Raw genomic sequence first — 16,684 nt, 5'->3', positions numbered from 1 at the left:
GTCCATACCAATGCTGCATTGCATAGCATCTTTAAGTGCTTGCTTGCAATTGAAATCGCATGTTGTTTTCATGCTTGCTTGACCAATGTGTAGTTCGGGTAAGGGGACGCCCATCTGTGAACCATGCATGTGAAACTGTCTGCTGACATGGTTATGTGGCATGTGACAGGTGGTAAGTATTGGTCATAAACCTGGCCTTAGGAGTTAGCACTAATTTATAAGTGAGTGTGTACACACTTCATTAAGTTTTAGGCAACCAAAACTCACTTATAAATTATGACCAACCCGGTGTTCACACACACTGATGTCCCGAGGTGGACATAACCCAATGTCTACCACCCAGACCTTATCTCCTTTGTACAAAGGGAGTAACCAGCCATGTGTCCACTCTAGCTTGCTCCACAAAGCACCTGCCTACCACCTACACTGGAAAACTCACCACCTCACTCCTCCTCCTCTCTCTAGCGATGGGCTTCTCCTTGATGAGGACTGTTGGGCTGCATTTTCTGCACTTTCTCCTTCCCAACTCCATTTCCAAGCTTGCTAAGGTGTTTCTCTAGCTTCCAAGAGTGTTTCCGGATGCTAATCACTCTCCTACACACTCCCAATGATTGAAATTCAGCAAAACAGCTCTCTTTATTGCTGTAATTTCTGGTCTTTTTGCTGAAAACCCTAATTTCAGCCCTCCTTTCTCAAGTTGAACCATAGGAGAAGCTTTCCCAAGGTTCCCTTCATCCTCTTGAAGACTTTTGTCGCAAAGACATGCGACAAATTGAAGATCTCATCACTCCAAGGACTTCCATCGCGAAGACTTCCGTTGTCATCGACTCTACTTGCAATTGGTAAGCTTTAATGCTTAAATATGGAAGCAAGTAGCAGGAGGGAAGAACCGGATTACAAGATCACATACCCTGTGTAGTGTTCTCTTGTCCTACGTGCTCTCTTGCAGATTGTTGCTACCATGTGTTGGTGGAACAATAGGGAACATGGGCACTTGAGAGGGTAGTGTGGATTGCAAGTCTACATTGACAACCACTTGTTTGCAATACTGTATTCATATGCATTGGTATGGAAATCTGGTCAGAAATGCCCATGACACTATGTACTTGATTCTCCCAAGATCAATATACTTTATTTGAGGGAGAGATCGGCCGTTTCGGCTCATTGTGTCTCTTGTCAATTCAGCAATTTACTTCTTGTATTTGAGCAAGTGTCCATCAAATCTTAGTGTATTGATTAGCATTGTGTTCAACCAAAGTTACATTGGTATCAGAGCACTCGATTCTCTATCACTTCTATCATAAGAGACGATCACCATGAACACTAGCTATCTCTACACTTAGAACATTATGGACAGCCATATAATGAATGTTGGAGATGCTAACACAAGAGGCAAGGACAATGAAATGCATGCTTCCAATGCTTTACAGGATGAGCAAACTCATGTGGTGCACAATAGGGAACATGAATATGTGGGACAGCCGTCCCGTGGCAAAGAGAAGATGCAGGAAGAAGAGTCCATAGTCTTGAGGGCTGAACTTACTCGTATGCAGACTCTTCTCCATGCACAACAAGAAGAATTGAATCTCTACCGCTGCGAGGATCCATTGGTACATGACCGTTTGAAGGCCAAGAAAGCTGAATCTTATATGGATCATGCAATGGCAATGATTGCTCAAGAGTTGCACATGCAACCGAGGGATGCAGCACGTGCATACTTGGCTTGTACCGAGGATGCCTATGCAGAAAAGGCAACCATCCCACATGTCTTGGAATCCCCACAAGTACCCAAACAAGAACTTGTCTAAGAGGATGAATCTCCATGCTATGGGAGAGGAACAATCATTGACTTCACGCCATGCAAGAATACCTTATGTAGCCCGTGAAGGATACAATGTTTATGGCAGTGGTCAAAATGTATGTCAAATGCCATTGCCAGCTGAAAATTTGCATGCACAACACATGCAACATGGGCTGCAATTTTCTATTGGTGCAAGTATTCCGCGTATCTCTCATGCCACTCATGCCTTCGAGTGTGCTCGTGAGGGAGAAGCTATGGCTGAAAATGTATCAATGCATGTTGAGGGGCCAGCCATACCTCATGCTTACAGGACACATGTATCTATGCCTTATGCATCACCTTTTGGTCCTAAAATAATGCCAATCACAGGGACTGTCCCAATGGACAAACATGTTGAGATGCACGCACATGCATCAAAGTCTCGTGACTTCAAAGCCGGAGACAAATCTATGAAGACATATCATGGGAAATATGATGCATCAAAGACACTTGCTTTTATTGCCCAGTTTGATATTGCTTTCAATGATGAGGATTTCACTCAGAAATCCATGATCCGGCATGTAAGCATGTTCATGAAAGGCACTGCTGCCCATTGGTGGCTCACGAAGAAGCTCTCACCGAATCTTGTTAGATCATGGGAAGAGTTCAAGGAGAGGTTCTATACTCAATTCTTGCCTCCCAATGCATTGAATGAGATAACAATGAAGTGGGATTGGGTGAAGCAAAATGGGGAGGAATCGGTAAATGTAGCATGTACGAAAGTTTTGGAAAGTGCTTTTGGAGGTGTCTCCATTTATGCATGTCACCGAGGCGGAAAGGAAGAGAAGGTTTTAATCGGGATTGCAACCCATGTACAAAGCGGGACTACAAATGTATCCTGGTCATACCTTACACCAACTAATCACAGAGCCGCCACCGCCACCGAGCAATTGGAACTCAAATTGAGTCGATCCAATAAGGCTAAACCCTCATTTCCAGGCAAAGACAGGGCTGTCCAAAACCTGCAAAATAATGGACAGCCACCTCAGAAGGACCAAAACCAAGATAAAAATGGTCCAAGGCCAAGAAGCATCCCTTCAAATTGAGCGACTATGGTCTCACTTCGGAGCAGAAAAAGCAATATATGAGTGAGGGGAAATGCTTTACTTGTGGTAGCACCGAGCATATTGCAAAGGCATGTCCAAACAAGAAGAAGCGTGATAATGCAAATACATCAAAGCCTAATGTACATATGGTTCCGAATGTGCAAGGCAAGACTTCACATGATAGCAAAGACAGGGTTGTATGTAAAGCTTGGGGACACCTCAAGGATCAGTCCACTTTGTTCATGTTTGATGATTGTGCATCTGAAAATTTCATATCCACACAGATGGCAGCTACTTTGGGTATTGAAGTGGAGGACATGGGTCCTCAAATTGAAGCAGGGACTACCTTTGTTGATAGAGAAGTGTAGGTCATGCCTATTTTTGACAAGTTGCACATACACATTCAAGGCTATATGGATCATGAGGATTTTCTTGTGGTGCCTTTGAATGGCTACGATGTATTGCGTGGAAAGCCTTGGCATACACGTATTGATCCGCGCAAGGCTTACAAGACCAACAGGATCACCTTCATGCATAAAGGCCAAGAGCATGTAATTGATGCTGGTGGTGAAGAGGGTGATACCATTCCCCTTGTATCTCATGTACAAATTAAGAAAGTAATGAAAAAGAGTGTTTTTGCGTACTTGATTTTTGTACGAGATCATGTTGAGGAAAATAATGTACATGTAAACACTCTTAGTAATGATAGGCTGAAATTTTTGCAAGAGCACAATGATTGTTTTGCTGATGAGTTACCAAATGAGTTGCCACCCATACAACCGGAAGATCATCGCATTGATCTTGTGCCGAGTAGCTCACCACCTAATAGACCACCCTATCGTGTAAGTGCATCCCAAAAAGAGGAGATCATGAAGCAGGTGAATGAGCTTCTTGAGAAGGGTTTGGTTTAGCCAAGCTCTTCCCCATATTGTTCACCCGTCCTCTTGGTTCAAAAGAAGGATGGATCCTTTCGAATGTGTGTGGATTACAGATCTTTGAATAAGCTTACCATCACGAATCGGTTTCCGATTCCACGCATAGACGACATCCTTGACAAGTTGGATGGATCGGTATGCTTTAGTCAAATTGATCTCAAGAGTGGATATCATCAAGTGCGTGTAGTGCCTAAGGATGTACACAAAACTACTTTCAGGACAACATTTGGGCTTTATGAGTATCTTGTTATGCCTTTTGGTCTTACAAATGCCGCGGCTACATTCAATAGAATGATGGATCGCATATTCCGTGGGTACAGGAAATTTATAGGTGTCTTCTTTGATGACATCCTAGTTTTCTCGAAGACCGAAGAAAAGCATAAAGCTCATTTGGCCATTGTTTTTGAAGAACTCCGTAAGCATAAACTCTTCATAAATGCAAAGAAGAGTGAGTTCTTCTTGTCAGAGATACATTATCTTGGACATATTGTGTCCAAAGATGGAGTGTGGATGGATCCTGCAAAGATTGATGCAATTCGGAATCGGCCCGAATTGAGTTCGGTGCATGAGATCCGTAATTTTCTTGGATTATGCTCTTACTACCACAGGTTCATTCGGCACTTTGCATGGATTGCTTCTCCTTTGCATGATTTGACAAAGAAGAAGGCCGTGTTCAAATAGACTAATGTGGAGAGGGATGCATTCCTCCAATTGAAAGATGCAACTACTCATGGTTTAGTGTTGATCATTCCGGATTTGCAAAAGCCTTTTAGTGTGGAATGTGATGTATCTAGAAATTGCATAGGAGCTGTCCTTAATCAAGAGGGACATGCCGTGGCTTATGAGAGCCGTAGATTGCATGACGGAGAGCTATCTCTTGGCATTTATGAGAAAGAGCTCTTGGCTGTAATTCATGCACTTACCATATGGAAACATTACCTTCTTGGGACTGATTTCACTGTGAAGACAGATCACCAGAGTTTGAGGTATTTTCTTACCCAAACTAAGTTGTCAGAGAAGCATACGAGGATGGCCAATTTCCTCTCTATGTTTCATTTTCAAATCTTGCACACCCCAGGAAAGAAGAATGTAGTGGCCGATGGATTGTCACAAAAGCCGTATGCAGCAGCTATCTTGGTTGCCTCTCATGGAGACTTGTCTACCATGCGTGATTTGTATCATACAGGGCTGATTTGATGGCTAGTCATGCACATCCCTCATATGTGATCAAAGAGGATTATCTCATGAAAGATAATTGCCTATGTGTGGTGTCTGACATGAGGCAAAAGTTTTTGGATGAGTGCCATGCTCCTCCATATGCTGGTCATAGAGGCATAATGCCTACTACGCACATGATTGAGCGGTATTTCTTTTGGCAAGGTATGCGGAAGGACTTAGAAGCACATGTACGTGCATGTATCACCTGTCAAAAGGTAAAATTTGATCGGCAAAAGGCACCAGGTTTGCTTCAGCCATTGCCTATTCCCACGCAGCCATGGGAAAGTATTACAATGGATTTCATTATGGACTTGCCACGCACCCAACAGGATAATGATGCAATTTGGACAATTGTGGACAGGTTTAGCAAGCAAGCTCATTTCTTGCCGGTCAAAAAGACCAAAGCTGAGTATATGGTTAAAATATATCTTGCACAAGTGTTCAAGCATCATGGAATGCCGAAGTCCATTGTGGGGGATAGAGATCCCACAACTACAAGTCTCTTTTGGCGGGCCTTATTTGATAATATGGACACCAAATTGGACGTCTCATCAGCTTATCACCCTCAAACGGATGGGCAAAGTGAGGCTGCAAATTCAGCCGTGTAGTTTTGCCACCCATGCTTCCCACAAAGGATGAGATATTTTCAGAGCTGATGAGTATGTAAGAGACTTGGATATTGCTTTTACTCAAGTGCGGACAACCATTGCAAGGTCACAAGACAAGCATAAAAAGGCTGCCGACAAGCATAGAAGGCAATTGGATGTTAAAGAGAATGATTGGGTATTGCTGAAATTTGAGAAAGCAAGACTTGCAAAGAGGGTGCATATCCTAAGCTTGCAACCAGGTACTATGGGCCTTTTCGAGTGATCGAGAAGATCAATGAAGTGGCTTTCAGATTGGCTTTACCTAGTCATTGGCACATAAACAATGCTTAGCATGTGAGTCTCCTTCGCAAGTATGTAGGGCTGGAGCCCAGTGAAACGGTCATTGAGGTTCCACCAGAAGTTAATGAGCTTGAGGAGATCTTGCAGCCAGAGAAAATTGTGTTATCACAAGGAATGCAAGCTTGCTGTAGGCAAAGTTGTGAGGCGTTACCTTGTGAAGTTTAAGAACTATCTTCCCATTGATGCTAAATGGGTAGATGAAGAGTTCTTCAAAGATTGCCCGCATGTGCTTCAAACATATTTGGATGCTTTTCAATTGCGGATAATTGTTTAGAAGCCGGAGAGAATGTCACCATTTGGCCACCCAATTGGTACCACCCGTGCTTTCTTATCATGTATGTAGATTGGACTGGTGTCCTTGGCAGTTGTTTATGCCAGGGATTGATACCACTCATGTGATATTGTGGACTTGGCTTTCCGTTGGGACTTGTGCCTTCGTGTACATGCCCGGAAATGCTTGGTGGATTGGTGTTCCATTGGGTCTGGTACCTCGTATACTTGCCTGGAGCACGTCTATTTTGGTATAGTCTCATGAACGGGGATTGTCCATACCAATGCTGCATTGCATCGCATCTATATGTGCTTGCTTGCAATTGAAATTGCATGCTGTTCGCATGCTTGCTTGACCAATGTGTAGTTCCGGGTAAGGGGACGTCCGCTCGCGAACCGTGTGTGTGAAACTATCTGCTAACATGGTTATGTGGCATGTGACAGGTGGTAAGTATTGGTCATAAACTTGGCCTTAGGAGATAGCACTAATATATAAGTGAGCGTGTACACACTTCATTAAGTTTTGGGCAACCAAAACTCACTTATAAATTATGACCAGCCCGGTGTTCACACACGCTGATGTCCCGAGGTGGACATAACCCAATGTCCACCACCCAGACCTTATCCCCTTCGTACAAAGGGAGTAACCAGCCATGTGTCCACTATAGCTTGCTCCACAAAGCACCTGCCTGCCACCTACACTGGACAACTCACCACCTCACTTCTCCTCCTCTCTCTAGAGATGGACGCCTCCTTCATGAGGGCTGTTGGGCTGCATTTTCTGCACTTTCTCCTTCCCAACTCCATTTCCAAGCTAGCTAAGGTGTTTCTCAAGCTTCCAAGAGTGTTTCCGGATGCTAATCACTCTCCTACACACTCCCAATTACTAAAATTCAGCAAAACAGCTCTCTTTATTGCTGTAATTTCTGTATTCATATGCATTGGTATGGAAATCTGGTCAGAAATGCCCATGACACTATGTACTTGATTCTCCTAAAATCAATATACTTTATTTGAGGGAGGGGTCGGCCGTTCCGGCTCATTGTGTCTCTTATCAATTCAGCAATTTACTTCTTGTATTTGAGCAAGTGTCCATCAAATCTGTGTATTCAAGTGTATTGATTAGCATTGTGTTCAACCAAGTTACATCCTTAGTCGGCCATCCCAAGGAAAGGGCCTGGCAGCCTGTCGGCCAGCCCATGTGGGCTTGGCCAGCCAGCTGACCAGACATTGAGGCCAGCCTAGGCAGGCAGCCAGGGCACAATGGCTGCCCAGCAGCCAACCCAGCCTGTGCACGGCCTAGACAGGTCATACAAGGAGGAAAGCAAGAGGTGTGAACAGACGCCTATTAAAAAGAGCCAATCTTGAGGTCGTGGAGAATATAAAACAGGCCAACTGCCTATTTTTGCCAGCCAACCAGCACCTAGAGGCATTATAAATAGAGGCATTATAAATAGCCAAGCATAGAATTCGGTCATTCATCTTACCACGCACAAGGGGTTGAAGTATTCCAAGGGCCAGGACAGCCAAGGGGAGTGCTACAGCCAAGGTGAAGGTGAAAGGTCTGAAAGAAAGTGAAGCAAATAGAAAACACAGATGTAGGCCCAAGTACAAGACCTGTAAATGCTGGAAACTGATGTTTACTGCTGGAAACTGATGTTTACTGCTGAAAACTGATCACGAGGGAAGCCCGTAGGTGCTGTACAATGGTAAGAAGCAGAAGCAGCTGCTAATGACCTCAACTAGATGCAAAAGAATGAGATGAACTAGGGGAAAGGGGGGTCAACCCTTATATACTCCCCATATGCTGGTCGGCCAACTGTAGAGCAGGCTGACAGCAACACAGTAGCATAAAATGCTATATAAATGCTGAAAAATACCTTAAAAATGGTAGAAAAACGCTGAATAATATCTGCTAAGATATGCCGATGCAGGGCCTCATAAATGGCCAATACAAGCATGAAAATGGTGATGTAGACCAGCTAGAGATGATATAATCCAACACCTCCTCTTCAGCCCCAAAGGAGCGGTCCACTACCAGCACACTGAAGTAACACCTCCTAGTAGCTCTCGGAAGTGGTTTGGTGAAGAGATCAACCACATTGTCCTTGGTAGAATAGTAGGCCAATCGAAAAGTCCCAACTCGATCCAGTCGCGTTCAAAATGATAATGCACTTCAATATGCTTGGATCGTCCCCGATCACAGGATTTTGTGCTAGAGCAATAGCACTCTGGGAATCCGAGAAAATAGTAACCGGAAAGTGTCGGCACAACACAAATGCTCCAGAATTTGATGAATCCAAAGTGCCTCAATGGAGGAGAGAAGGTAGGATTTATACTCAACCTCGGTGGAAGAAGCAAAAACAGTCCTCTGCTTTTGAGACTTCCAAGAAACCAATCTAGAACCAAGCATGAAGCAATATCCAGACCTAGACCTCCGAGTATCAATACAACCTGCCCAATCAGAATCTGTGAAGCCAACCAAATCAGCACCACAAGAGTAGGTGATGCCATAATCTGAAAAGCCTCGAAGATAACGAAGAACTCTCAAAGCTGCCTGCCAATGAGACCTTCGAGCGGCTGATGAGAACTGGCTGAGGACACTAATAGCATAGGAGATGTCTGGACGGGTGTTTCAAGGTCAAGCAATGAGCCAACAATCTGCCGGTACTGTGGAATCCACCAAGGGTGTATCATCCTCCTTGAATGACTTGGCATTGGGATCCATGGGACAAGAGAGAGGTGTACAATCTGACAACCCATAAAGTGAGCAACTTCTTCACATACTTCTGCTGAGAAATGAAGATACAGTCATCTTTCTGCCAAACCTCCAACCCAAGAAAATAATGTAGAAGGCCAAGATCAGTCATCTCAAATGTCTCTGAGAGCTTGGACTGAACCTGTGTGACCAACCCAGTATCTGAGCCAGAAAGAATGAGGTCATCAACATACAAAACCATGACACAATCAGAAAGAAGCACATAGAGATTGCTGTCAGCGTATGTCCTCTCAAAGCCAAGAGATAACAAGAAGGCCTCAATCTTCTGATACCAGGCATGGGGTACCTGATTGAGACCATAAAGAGCCTTCTGCAGAAGATACACATGGGTGTCTTGTCCCTAAATCACAAAACCAAGAGGCTGCTCAACATAAACTTCCTCCTCTAAATCTCCATTCAAAAAAGCGGATTTGACATCCATCTGGAACACGGGCGATCTGAAGTGTGTAGCCATAGCCAAAACAATCCCGATGGTGGTATACCTGGCTGTAGGAGCAAATGTCTCATCAAAGTCTTCACCTGCGTTCTGAGCATATCCTCGAGCAATAAGGCGGGCTTTGTACTTGTCCAAAGTACCATCTGCATGAAACTTGACTTTGAAAATCCAATTCACACCAATAACACGACGAAGTAGGCCAGCCTTCCTCTCAAAGCATGAAGAAGAAGATCCAGCTACAGTATAGGACTCATCCGATGCTGCTGGAAGTGGTGATGAGGAACTTGCATTATTTCCTCACGCAAACTAAACTTTCTGAGAAGCATATGAGATGGCCAACTTTTTGTCTATGTTCCACTTTCAGATTGTACATGTGGAAGGCAAAAAGAATGTTGTGGCAGATGCTTTGTCACGCAAGCCACAGGTCTCAACAGTTTCACTTGCTTATCATCATGAGCTTGATGAGATAAAAGAGTAGTATGCCCAGGATGGGGATTTTGGTAGGGTCTATGACCAGATGTTTGAGGATCAGCGGCACGATCATTGTACTCTCAGGGATGGCTTCTTGTTGATGCATGGTAGACTGTGTGTTACCAGGCAGTTATGGCTCAAGGTTATGATTGAAAGTCATGCTCCACCGTATGCAGGTCATAGGGGCATTGACGCCACGGTAAAGGCAATTGAGGCTTTCTTTTATTGGCCGACCTTGAGAAGAGATGTTGATGCTTTTGTTAGGCAATGCATCGTATGTCAAAAGGTGAAGTTTGACCATTAGAAGACACCAGGGTTACTTCAGCCTTTACCTATTCCAGATAGACCATGGGAGAGCATTGCCATGGATTTTATATTTGATCTTCCGAGGACACAAACGGGAAATGATGGCATTTGGACTATCATATGCAAGTTCAGTAAGCAAGCTCATTTCATTCCCATGCGTAAGAAGATCAAAGTTGATCACATGGTGAAGTTGTTCATGGCGAACATCTTCAAGTATCATGGCATGCCTTCGTCTATCATTAGTGACCGTGATCCACGGATGACGAGTTTATTTTGGAGAGCGTTGTTTGACAACATGGGTACAACTCAAGTTTTCATCATCGTTTCATCCACAGACAAATGGGCAGTCGGAAGAGACTAATTCCACAGTGTTAGATCTTCTCAAGTGCGATGTGTCAGAGCACAAGCAACAATGGGAAAAGTAGCTTCCTTTGGTGGAGTTCGCTTATAACAACACTATCCATACCTCGACGGTCAAGGCACCTTTTGAGATTGTGGAAGGAGGGAAGAAGGTACCACCCATTTTGCACACAAAGGATAAGATCTTTCAGGCTGACCAGTATGTGGAGAACACGGATGAAGCTTATAGGAGAGTTAAGTTAGCACTCCAAAAAACTCAACAAAAGCAAAAGAAGGTAGCAAACCGTCACAGTCGTGCATTAGAGTTTGCATTGGGTGACTAGGTTCTTTTGCGATTTGAGAGCGCTTATTCCCTAAGTTGAGCATGCGCTATTATGGACCTTTTTAGGTATTGGAAAAGATCGGTGAGGTGGCCTATCGGTTGAAGCTACCAGATCACTGGAGGATTCACAATGCATTTCATGTGAGTCTACTTAGACCTTTCCGTGGGGATGTGCCTGAGGATGTATCAGATGAGGCTCAGCCAGAAGTGGAGGAACTTGATGAGATTCTTATTCTCGGGCAGATACTGGCACATAAGGAAAGAAAGGTACGAGGTAAAGTTTCCCGTCACTATCTTGTGAAGTTCAAGAACTATTCACCGATGGATGCGAAGTGGATGGAGGAAGGTGACTTAGCAGATTCACCTCACGTATTATAGCTTTATCTTGATGCCTTTGAGTTGGAGCCAACTCTTGCTACGGCTCATTCAGGTTTAGCAGAGCATAGGTCTGGAGCATTGCCTAATGCTCAAGAGGGAGGTAGCACCTCCGCCGATACAGACAGGCTCAAATGTCATCTAGAGGTCGCTTGGTGCAACTTTTGTCTCACCCGAAGGTACTGACAGTTGACAGTACATCTGCTTATGGGACTTCTATGATATATGTGTACTAGCACTGAGCAGTGAATGTTGTTACATATGCATGGCTTAGAGAGATTGGGACACTGATCTTGCCATATTGTACTTTTCACTTTTAGTTGATCACATGGCTGATATCTTACTGTATTGGGCAGCCTTCGTTATCAGTGTGGTTCCGCTTTGGATGTCTTGCTGTATCACCAAAATGCAATCGAGGACGCTTGCCATTTTTCAAGAGGGTGGTATCTCATGACCCTGTGAATTTGTGCAGCATAAGTGTGAGCATGGTGTTTAAGGTTCATACTTGGGGACAAAAAGGGAACTAAGGTTTATAAACCCATGTGTGGAGGGGACAAAAAGGAACAAAAGTTTAAAGGTTTATAACCTTTATAAAAACTTTTGTTAAGCATTGTGGCCCCTAGGCTAATTTGGGGGCCTACACTTCTCTTGGAGAGTGGGGCTAGCACGCTTCCTCTTTCTCTCTCTCTTGTTTTTTGGAAGGAGATGCTGGCGGGCTGTGCTGGATTATACACTGCCTGAATATCACACACACGCATGCTTTTTGGGGGGAGAAGACTGGCTGGCTGCTGCGCTACAGAAAGCACAGGCGCAGACTGAACCTCTTTCTCTCGTGGCTTTTGGAAGGAGGTTGTCTGGCTGCTGCGCAACAGTACACACAGGCGCCTATTGAATCTCTCTTTCCCCTTTGCTTTTGGCAAGAAGCTGGCTGGCTGCGCTGCTGTCCATACAGGCAGAGCTGGACACAAAGGCGTGGACTGTAGGAGGGAGTGCAGGGCTGGACAGCAGGTTTACCCACAAGTTTTCTCTCTCACGTTGAATCAGGTGCTGGACTGCAGGCGGCTGCAAGACAAGAGGGCAGGACAGAACAGGGCTTTCCTCACGCCTCCACTCTCTTGTGAAAAGTGACACAAGGACTGTAAGTTTCTCTCTCTTTGTGAGCAGGTGGGACTGCAGGAAGTGCCAAACTAAGACTCTTTTCACTGGCTCGTGACTGTTTCGGAGTCGTTTCTCTGGCCCTTTGTGAGAGGAAGGGTTTGGCAGTTCGGAGGGTGGAAACAGGGCAAGTTTGTGGACTGATTTGGAAGAGTTTATGTACTGGTTCATGGCTATGTGCATGGGCCAGTTAGATGCATATTCAAGGCCTCATGGATGCACTGTCTTAGCAAATTAGAGGAGATAACATTGTGGTATTTTTGGGACACGAAGCTGTGTGTAACCTCTATGCTAAGAGGTCCAAAGGATCGGCAGATTGGGCATGCAGACATACAAGCCACTTAGCCATGAATGGCCATGTTGTACTCATTTAAACTTTTCCATTGAATTTGAATAACGAAATACCAAAAGGGGCGCCAAGCTTTGGGGCCAATAGGTGTCCTTCTTCTTTTCATGTTGGAGCACTCTAGCTCCCATATTTTTGTTTTATCTGCTGGACTACAATTGGTTTAGGTGACTACTAGTCTACCGCACTTTGGTTACTACCAGAGGCCGGTTTCACCCATCATGGTATGTTGCAGTAGATGAGTGGTTCTCAGCCGCCCTTCCAGTATGATGATGACTCCCCATACTTTACACTCTTCCAAGAGGAGAGGAAAAGAGTTCTGAGACAAGATTTGATCCAGATGCACACCAGGGAGACTTGGTCAGGTCTCCTTCCCACCAAGATGCAGTACTACAAAGATCATTTCCTTAGATTCACAGAGGATGGACTTGTCAGACAACCAAGCCACATGGATGTTCACATGTCTCATGCTATGAGGGTGACTATTGGTCAGATAAGAGTTTCCTCTCACTCTGGAGATTGAGGCAGGGCCTAGAGAGGACAGAGTATGCAGATTATGCCACAGAGAGGTAGAGTCAAAGGAGCATTACATATGTAGATGCCCTGTATATTCTGAGATCATAGGGAGATAGCACTCCTTGTTCAGAGAGGGTTTTGGCCCACTTAGCCTGGTGATGGAGTATCCTGATCAAAGATGCCTAGACCTTTTCCTCCTTGAGCTACACCGACATCGAGAGAGGCTTCTACAGGTGCAGAGCCAAAGATGCCAGCCCCAAATCACCAGCTTCTTCAGGCCTATCAACTCTCGAGGTCTTCAATCCCTTTGTTCACGATAGCTCTAATACCATGTGAAGGAAAAAGGGCCAAAGGACCAGATGTGCAAGAGATCAAGGCAAATCAACACAGCATGAAAATGGTGAATGAAAGTATGTATACTGCTGCATGTAATCCAGTACAAGAGGCCCTCTGATGTGAAGTCACACCGAGTAGTAGACCGGCGAAGAAGCAAAGACGAAGTCGAAGTAAAAGGCTCGGTCGATGAGACGAAGGCTCGCGTGGAGAACAACGGTGGCACTCCGTGAAGATGTAGAGGGCTGCGAATGCAGTGCTGCTGCAAGATCGGGGTGCTGAGCAGAACTGGGCGCAAATGTGTGCTGCCAGAGGGCAGAGTTGCAACACATTCAACTTTCCTACTCCAGTATTGGCCTCATTTGCACAAAGAGCACAAGGAGGCCAACACAAAGGGTGGCCATTTTCTCCCATGCAACATTTTTCAGCCTAGGAAAAGAGCACCCCGTGTTGGGTGGATCTGTCTCCACACAAAAGGCCTACCTATGTCCGTGGTATGACGAGTGTGTGGCAGGGACTGAACCATGTGGCATTACTTCCCTTGTTGCAAGTTGTTTGCAGATTGGTAGGACTAGCATAACCACTTGGTTTGACTTTGTATAATTCTCATCTTTTGGTGGGAGGGGGATGCAAGACTTAACATGATACTTTTCCCTAAAAAGACTTCCATGATACTCATCTTTGCCGATACTGCATTGGTTGTAACTTCCTTTGCAAAAAGCCTCAATGCACGCTCTCTGATCCCTCAGGTTGAGATTCTTGTCAAAGAAGTATTCTAGCCCTCAATGCTTGTAAAATAAGAAAGCACTCCTTAGGAAATTGAACATTAGTCTACGATACGATTTATTATGAGATATCTCTAGAAGCAGAAGTGAAAGTATGAATTACTTCGATAAATATGATGAGTGAAAAAATGAACTACAATGTCAACAATTTGTAAATCATTTTTTATGATAATGAATCGGCTAATTCATCATCATACAATTCATTAAAATTGGCTGAATTGCAAGTGCTATTGAACTAAGAAATTCTTTATTGAGGAAGCATTGAGATGCTCATCAATGGTTATATTCAATTTAGGTAACTAAGGTCCACATGTGCTGGATGGGCCAACCAGATTCCCCATTGAAGTAACACCATCCCCTCTAGATGTCCAGCCCTCAGCCCGTAATTCAGCAGTAGAAGACCGTCCAAGCCAAATCAGCAAATCTCAGGGCCTCCATCTTGCAGAGGCACTTGCACCTTGAAACAGAACACATTCAACTTTCCTACTCCACTCCTGGCCTCATTTGCACAAAGAGCATAAGGAGGCCCACACTCCCATGCAAGTTTTCAGCCTACACAAAGAGCATCCCGTGTTGGGTGGATTTGTCTCCACACAAAAGGACACCTGAGAATCTATATGCCCCAATCCAGATGGTCAGTGTGGGCTATCTTGTCACTAGCTAAAAATATAACCTGGTGAGAACCACTCCCTGGCTCACGAGCAATGGGATCCGGTAGAGTGGTGGTGCTGCACAATAGGCCTACCTATATGTCCCTGGTATGACAAGAGTGTGGTAGGGACTGAACCAAGTGGCATTACTTCCCTTGTTGTTGTAAGTTGTATGCAGATTGGTGGGACTAGCATAACCACTTGGTTTGACTTTGTATAATTCTCGTCCTTCTGGTGGGAGGGGGATGCAAGACTTACACATGATACTTTTCCCTAAAAAGACTTCCATGATACTCATCTTTTCCACAGCCTCTCTGATGCTAGCGGGCAAACTTAAGTAAGTGGTATGGTTTCCTTGGAGGAGAAGAAGGAGGGGGGAGAGGAAGACTTAGCAGAATCACTGACCTCGAAAGAGCTGTTGGCATTTTGCATCTCGGGCCAGAGACGATGGAAGACCTCGGGGCTGCGGTAAATCGATCCTGGCGGTGAACTCTGGGGGAGTGCAGGGACGTCGAGGGGGATGGTGCCCATGTAAAGGAGCATTCCGGAGATGTAGAAGAGAGGGGCAAGAAGGAAGACTCCATGACGCCTCAGGAGGAGCGAGAGCACGAGGCACGCGAAGCGCTGCAGGAAAGTTCGGGGAAGATGAAGAAAGGTGGGGCCGCCAGCCCCTCCCTGTGGTTTCTGCTGGGGCTGCAAAGGCGGCGGTTGTGGCTGCCCCTGCCCCTGCATGCGGCCACTCTTCGACCGCCCATAGCGCAGCCGTGGAGACGAAATGCGGGGAGAAGAGGGAGGGGAGGGGACGCTGAGGTGCTGCCCGGATGGAGACCTAACATACGCACGCATAGGAAGAAGAAGCTCCTGCGTCTGCTGCTGCTGCTTTTTCATCGCAGCACCTCCTCCGCCATCGCCGCTGCTAATTCGCCCCCCTCTCTCTCTCCTCTCCTCTCTCTCTTTCTATCGCTCTGTGCTTGCTTCTGACGAATACGAAGACAGTTGCAGAATGAGCAGGCGCTTTGATGAAAAGCTTGCCGAGCCGAGGCGATGGCGGATCCACGCTTGCAACAGCAACAGAAAATTCCAGGTTGCTGCCTCGAAAATCACTCCCTGACACGGGGACCTCTTTTCTTGGACCTTTTTGTATTTTTTAACCGGGAAATGTATCCCTCCACTTAAAATCACTAACCAAAAGTTTGCTTTACCACCTTTCCAGCTCTTGACACGTGTCTAAATCCACCAGCTTGATCTATTGCCTCCATATATATATATATACATATTATATATTATATATGTAAACAGTATTTGGCCTCGGAGCCCCATTCACCCTCCAAGACCTCACAAAATTACAAGACCTTGAGGCATTGCAAGTAGGTAGAGGAAGAGAAGCTATGAGTGGGAGTGTGGACTATGCCTATGAGACAAGTCACGCGTATTTGACAAGGGAGGAGTCTATGCAACTTGCTAGTGTTGCATGCTTTTGTAGAGAACAATACTAGTCGTTTGGGCATTGGAAATTTTCCAAGAGACCTCTGGTTCTGAACATGTGTCAAGTGTGTAACATCAGTCCAATAATGTATGTGACCCATCTAGTGGC

At 45.2% G+C, this 16,684-nt stretch overlaps 1 protein-coding gene across 1 annotated transcript in view; it reads right to left on the bottom strand.

Moving 5' to 3' along the window:
- Positions 1 to 16,211, bottom strand: part of LOC147624073 (protein ESMERALDA 1-like) — a 37,403-nt gene extending 21,192 nt beyond the window's left edge. The window contains exon 1 of the mRNA XM_086820733.1: positions 15,496 to 16,211. Coding sequence (XP_086676859.1) covers positions 15,496 to 15,978 — 483 coding nt within the window. The 5' untranslated portion in view covers positions 15,979 to 16,211. The remainder of the gene's footprint in view (positions 1 to 15,495) is intronic.
- Between the last annotated feature and the right edge of the window lie 473 nt (positions 16,212 to 16,684).

The sequence above is a fragment of the Cibotium barometz genome, chromosome 26, assembly GCF_041138505.1.
Source record: "Cibotium barometz isolate CiBa-2024 chromosome 26, ASM4113850v1, whole genome shotgun sequence".
NCBI classification, from domain to species: domain Eukaryota; kingdom Viridiplantae; phylum Streptophyta; class Polypodiopsida; order Cyatheales; family Cibotiaceae; genus Cibotium; species Cibotium barometz.
The sequence above is the reverse complement of the archived record's forward strand: the minus strand, read 5'-3'. Positions and strand labels throughout refer to the sequence as shown.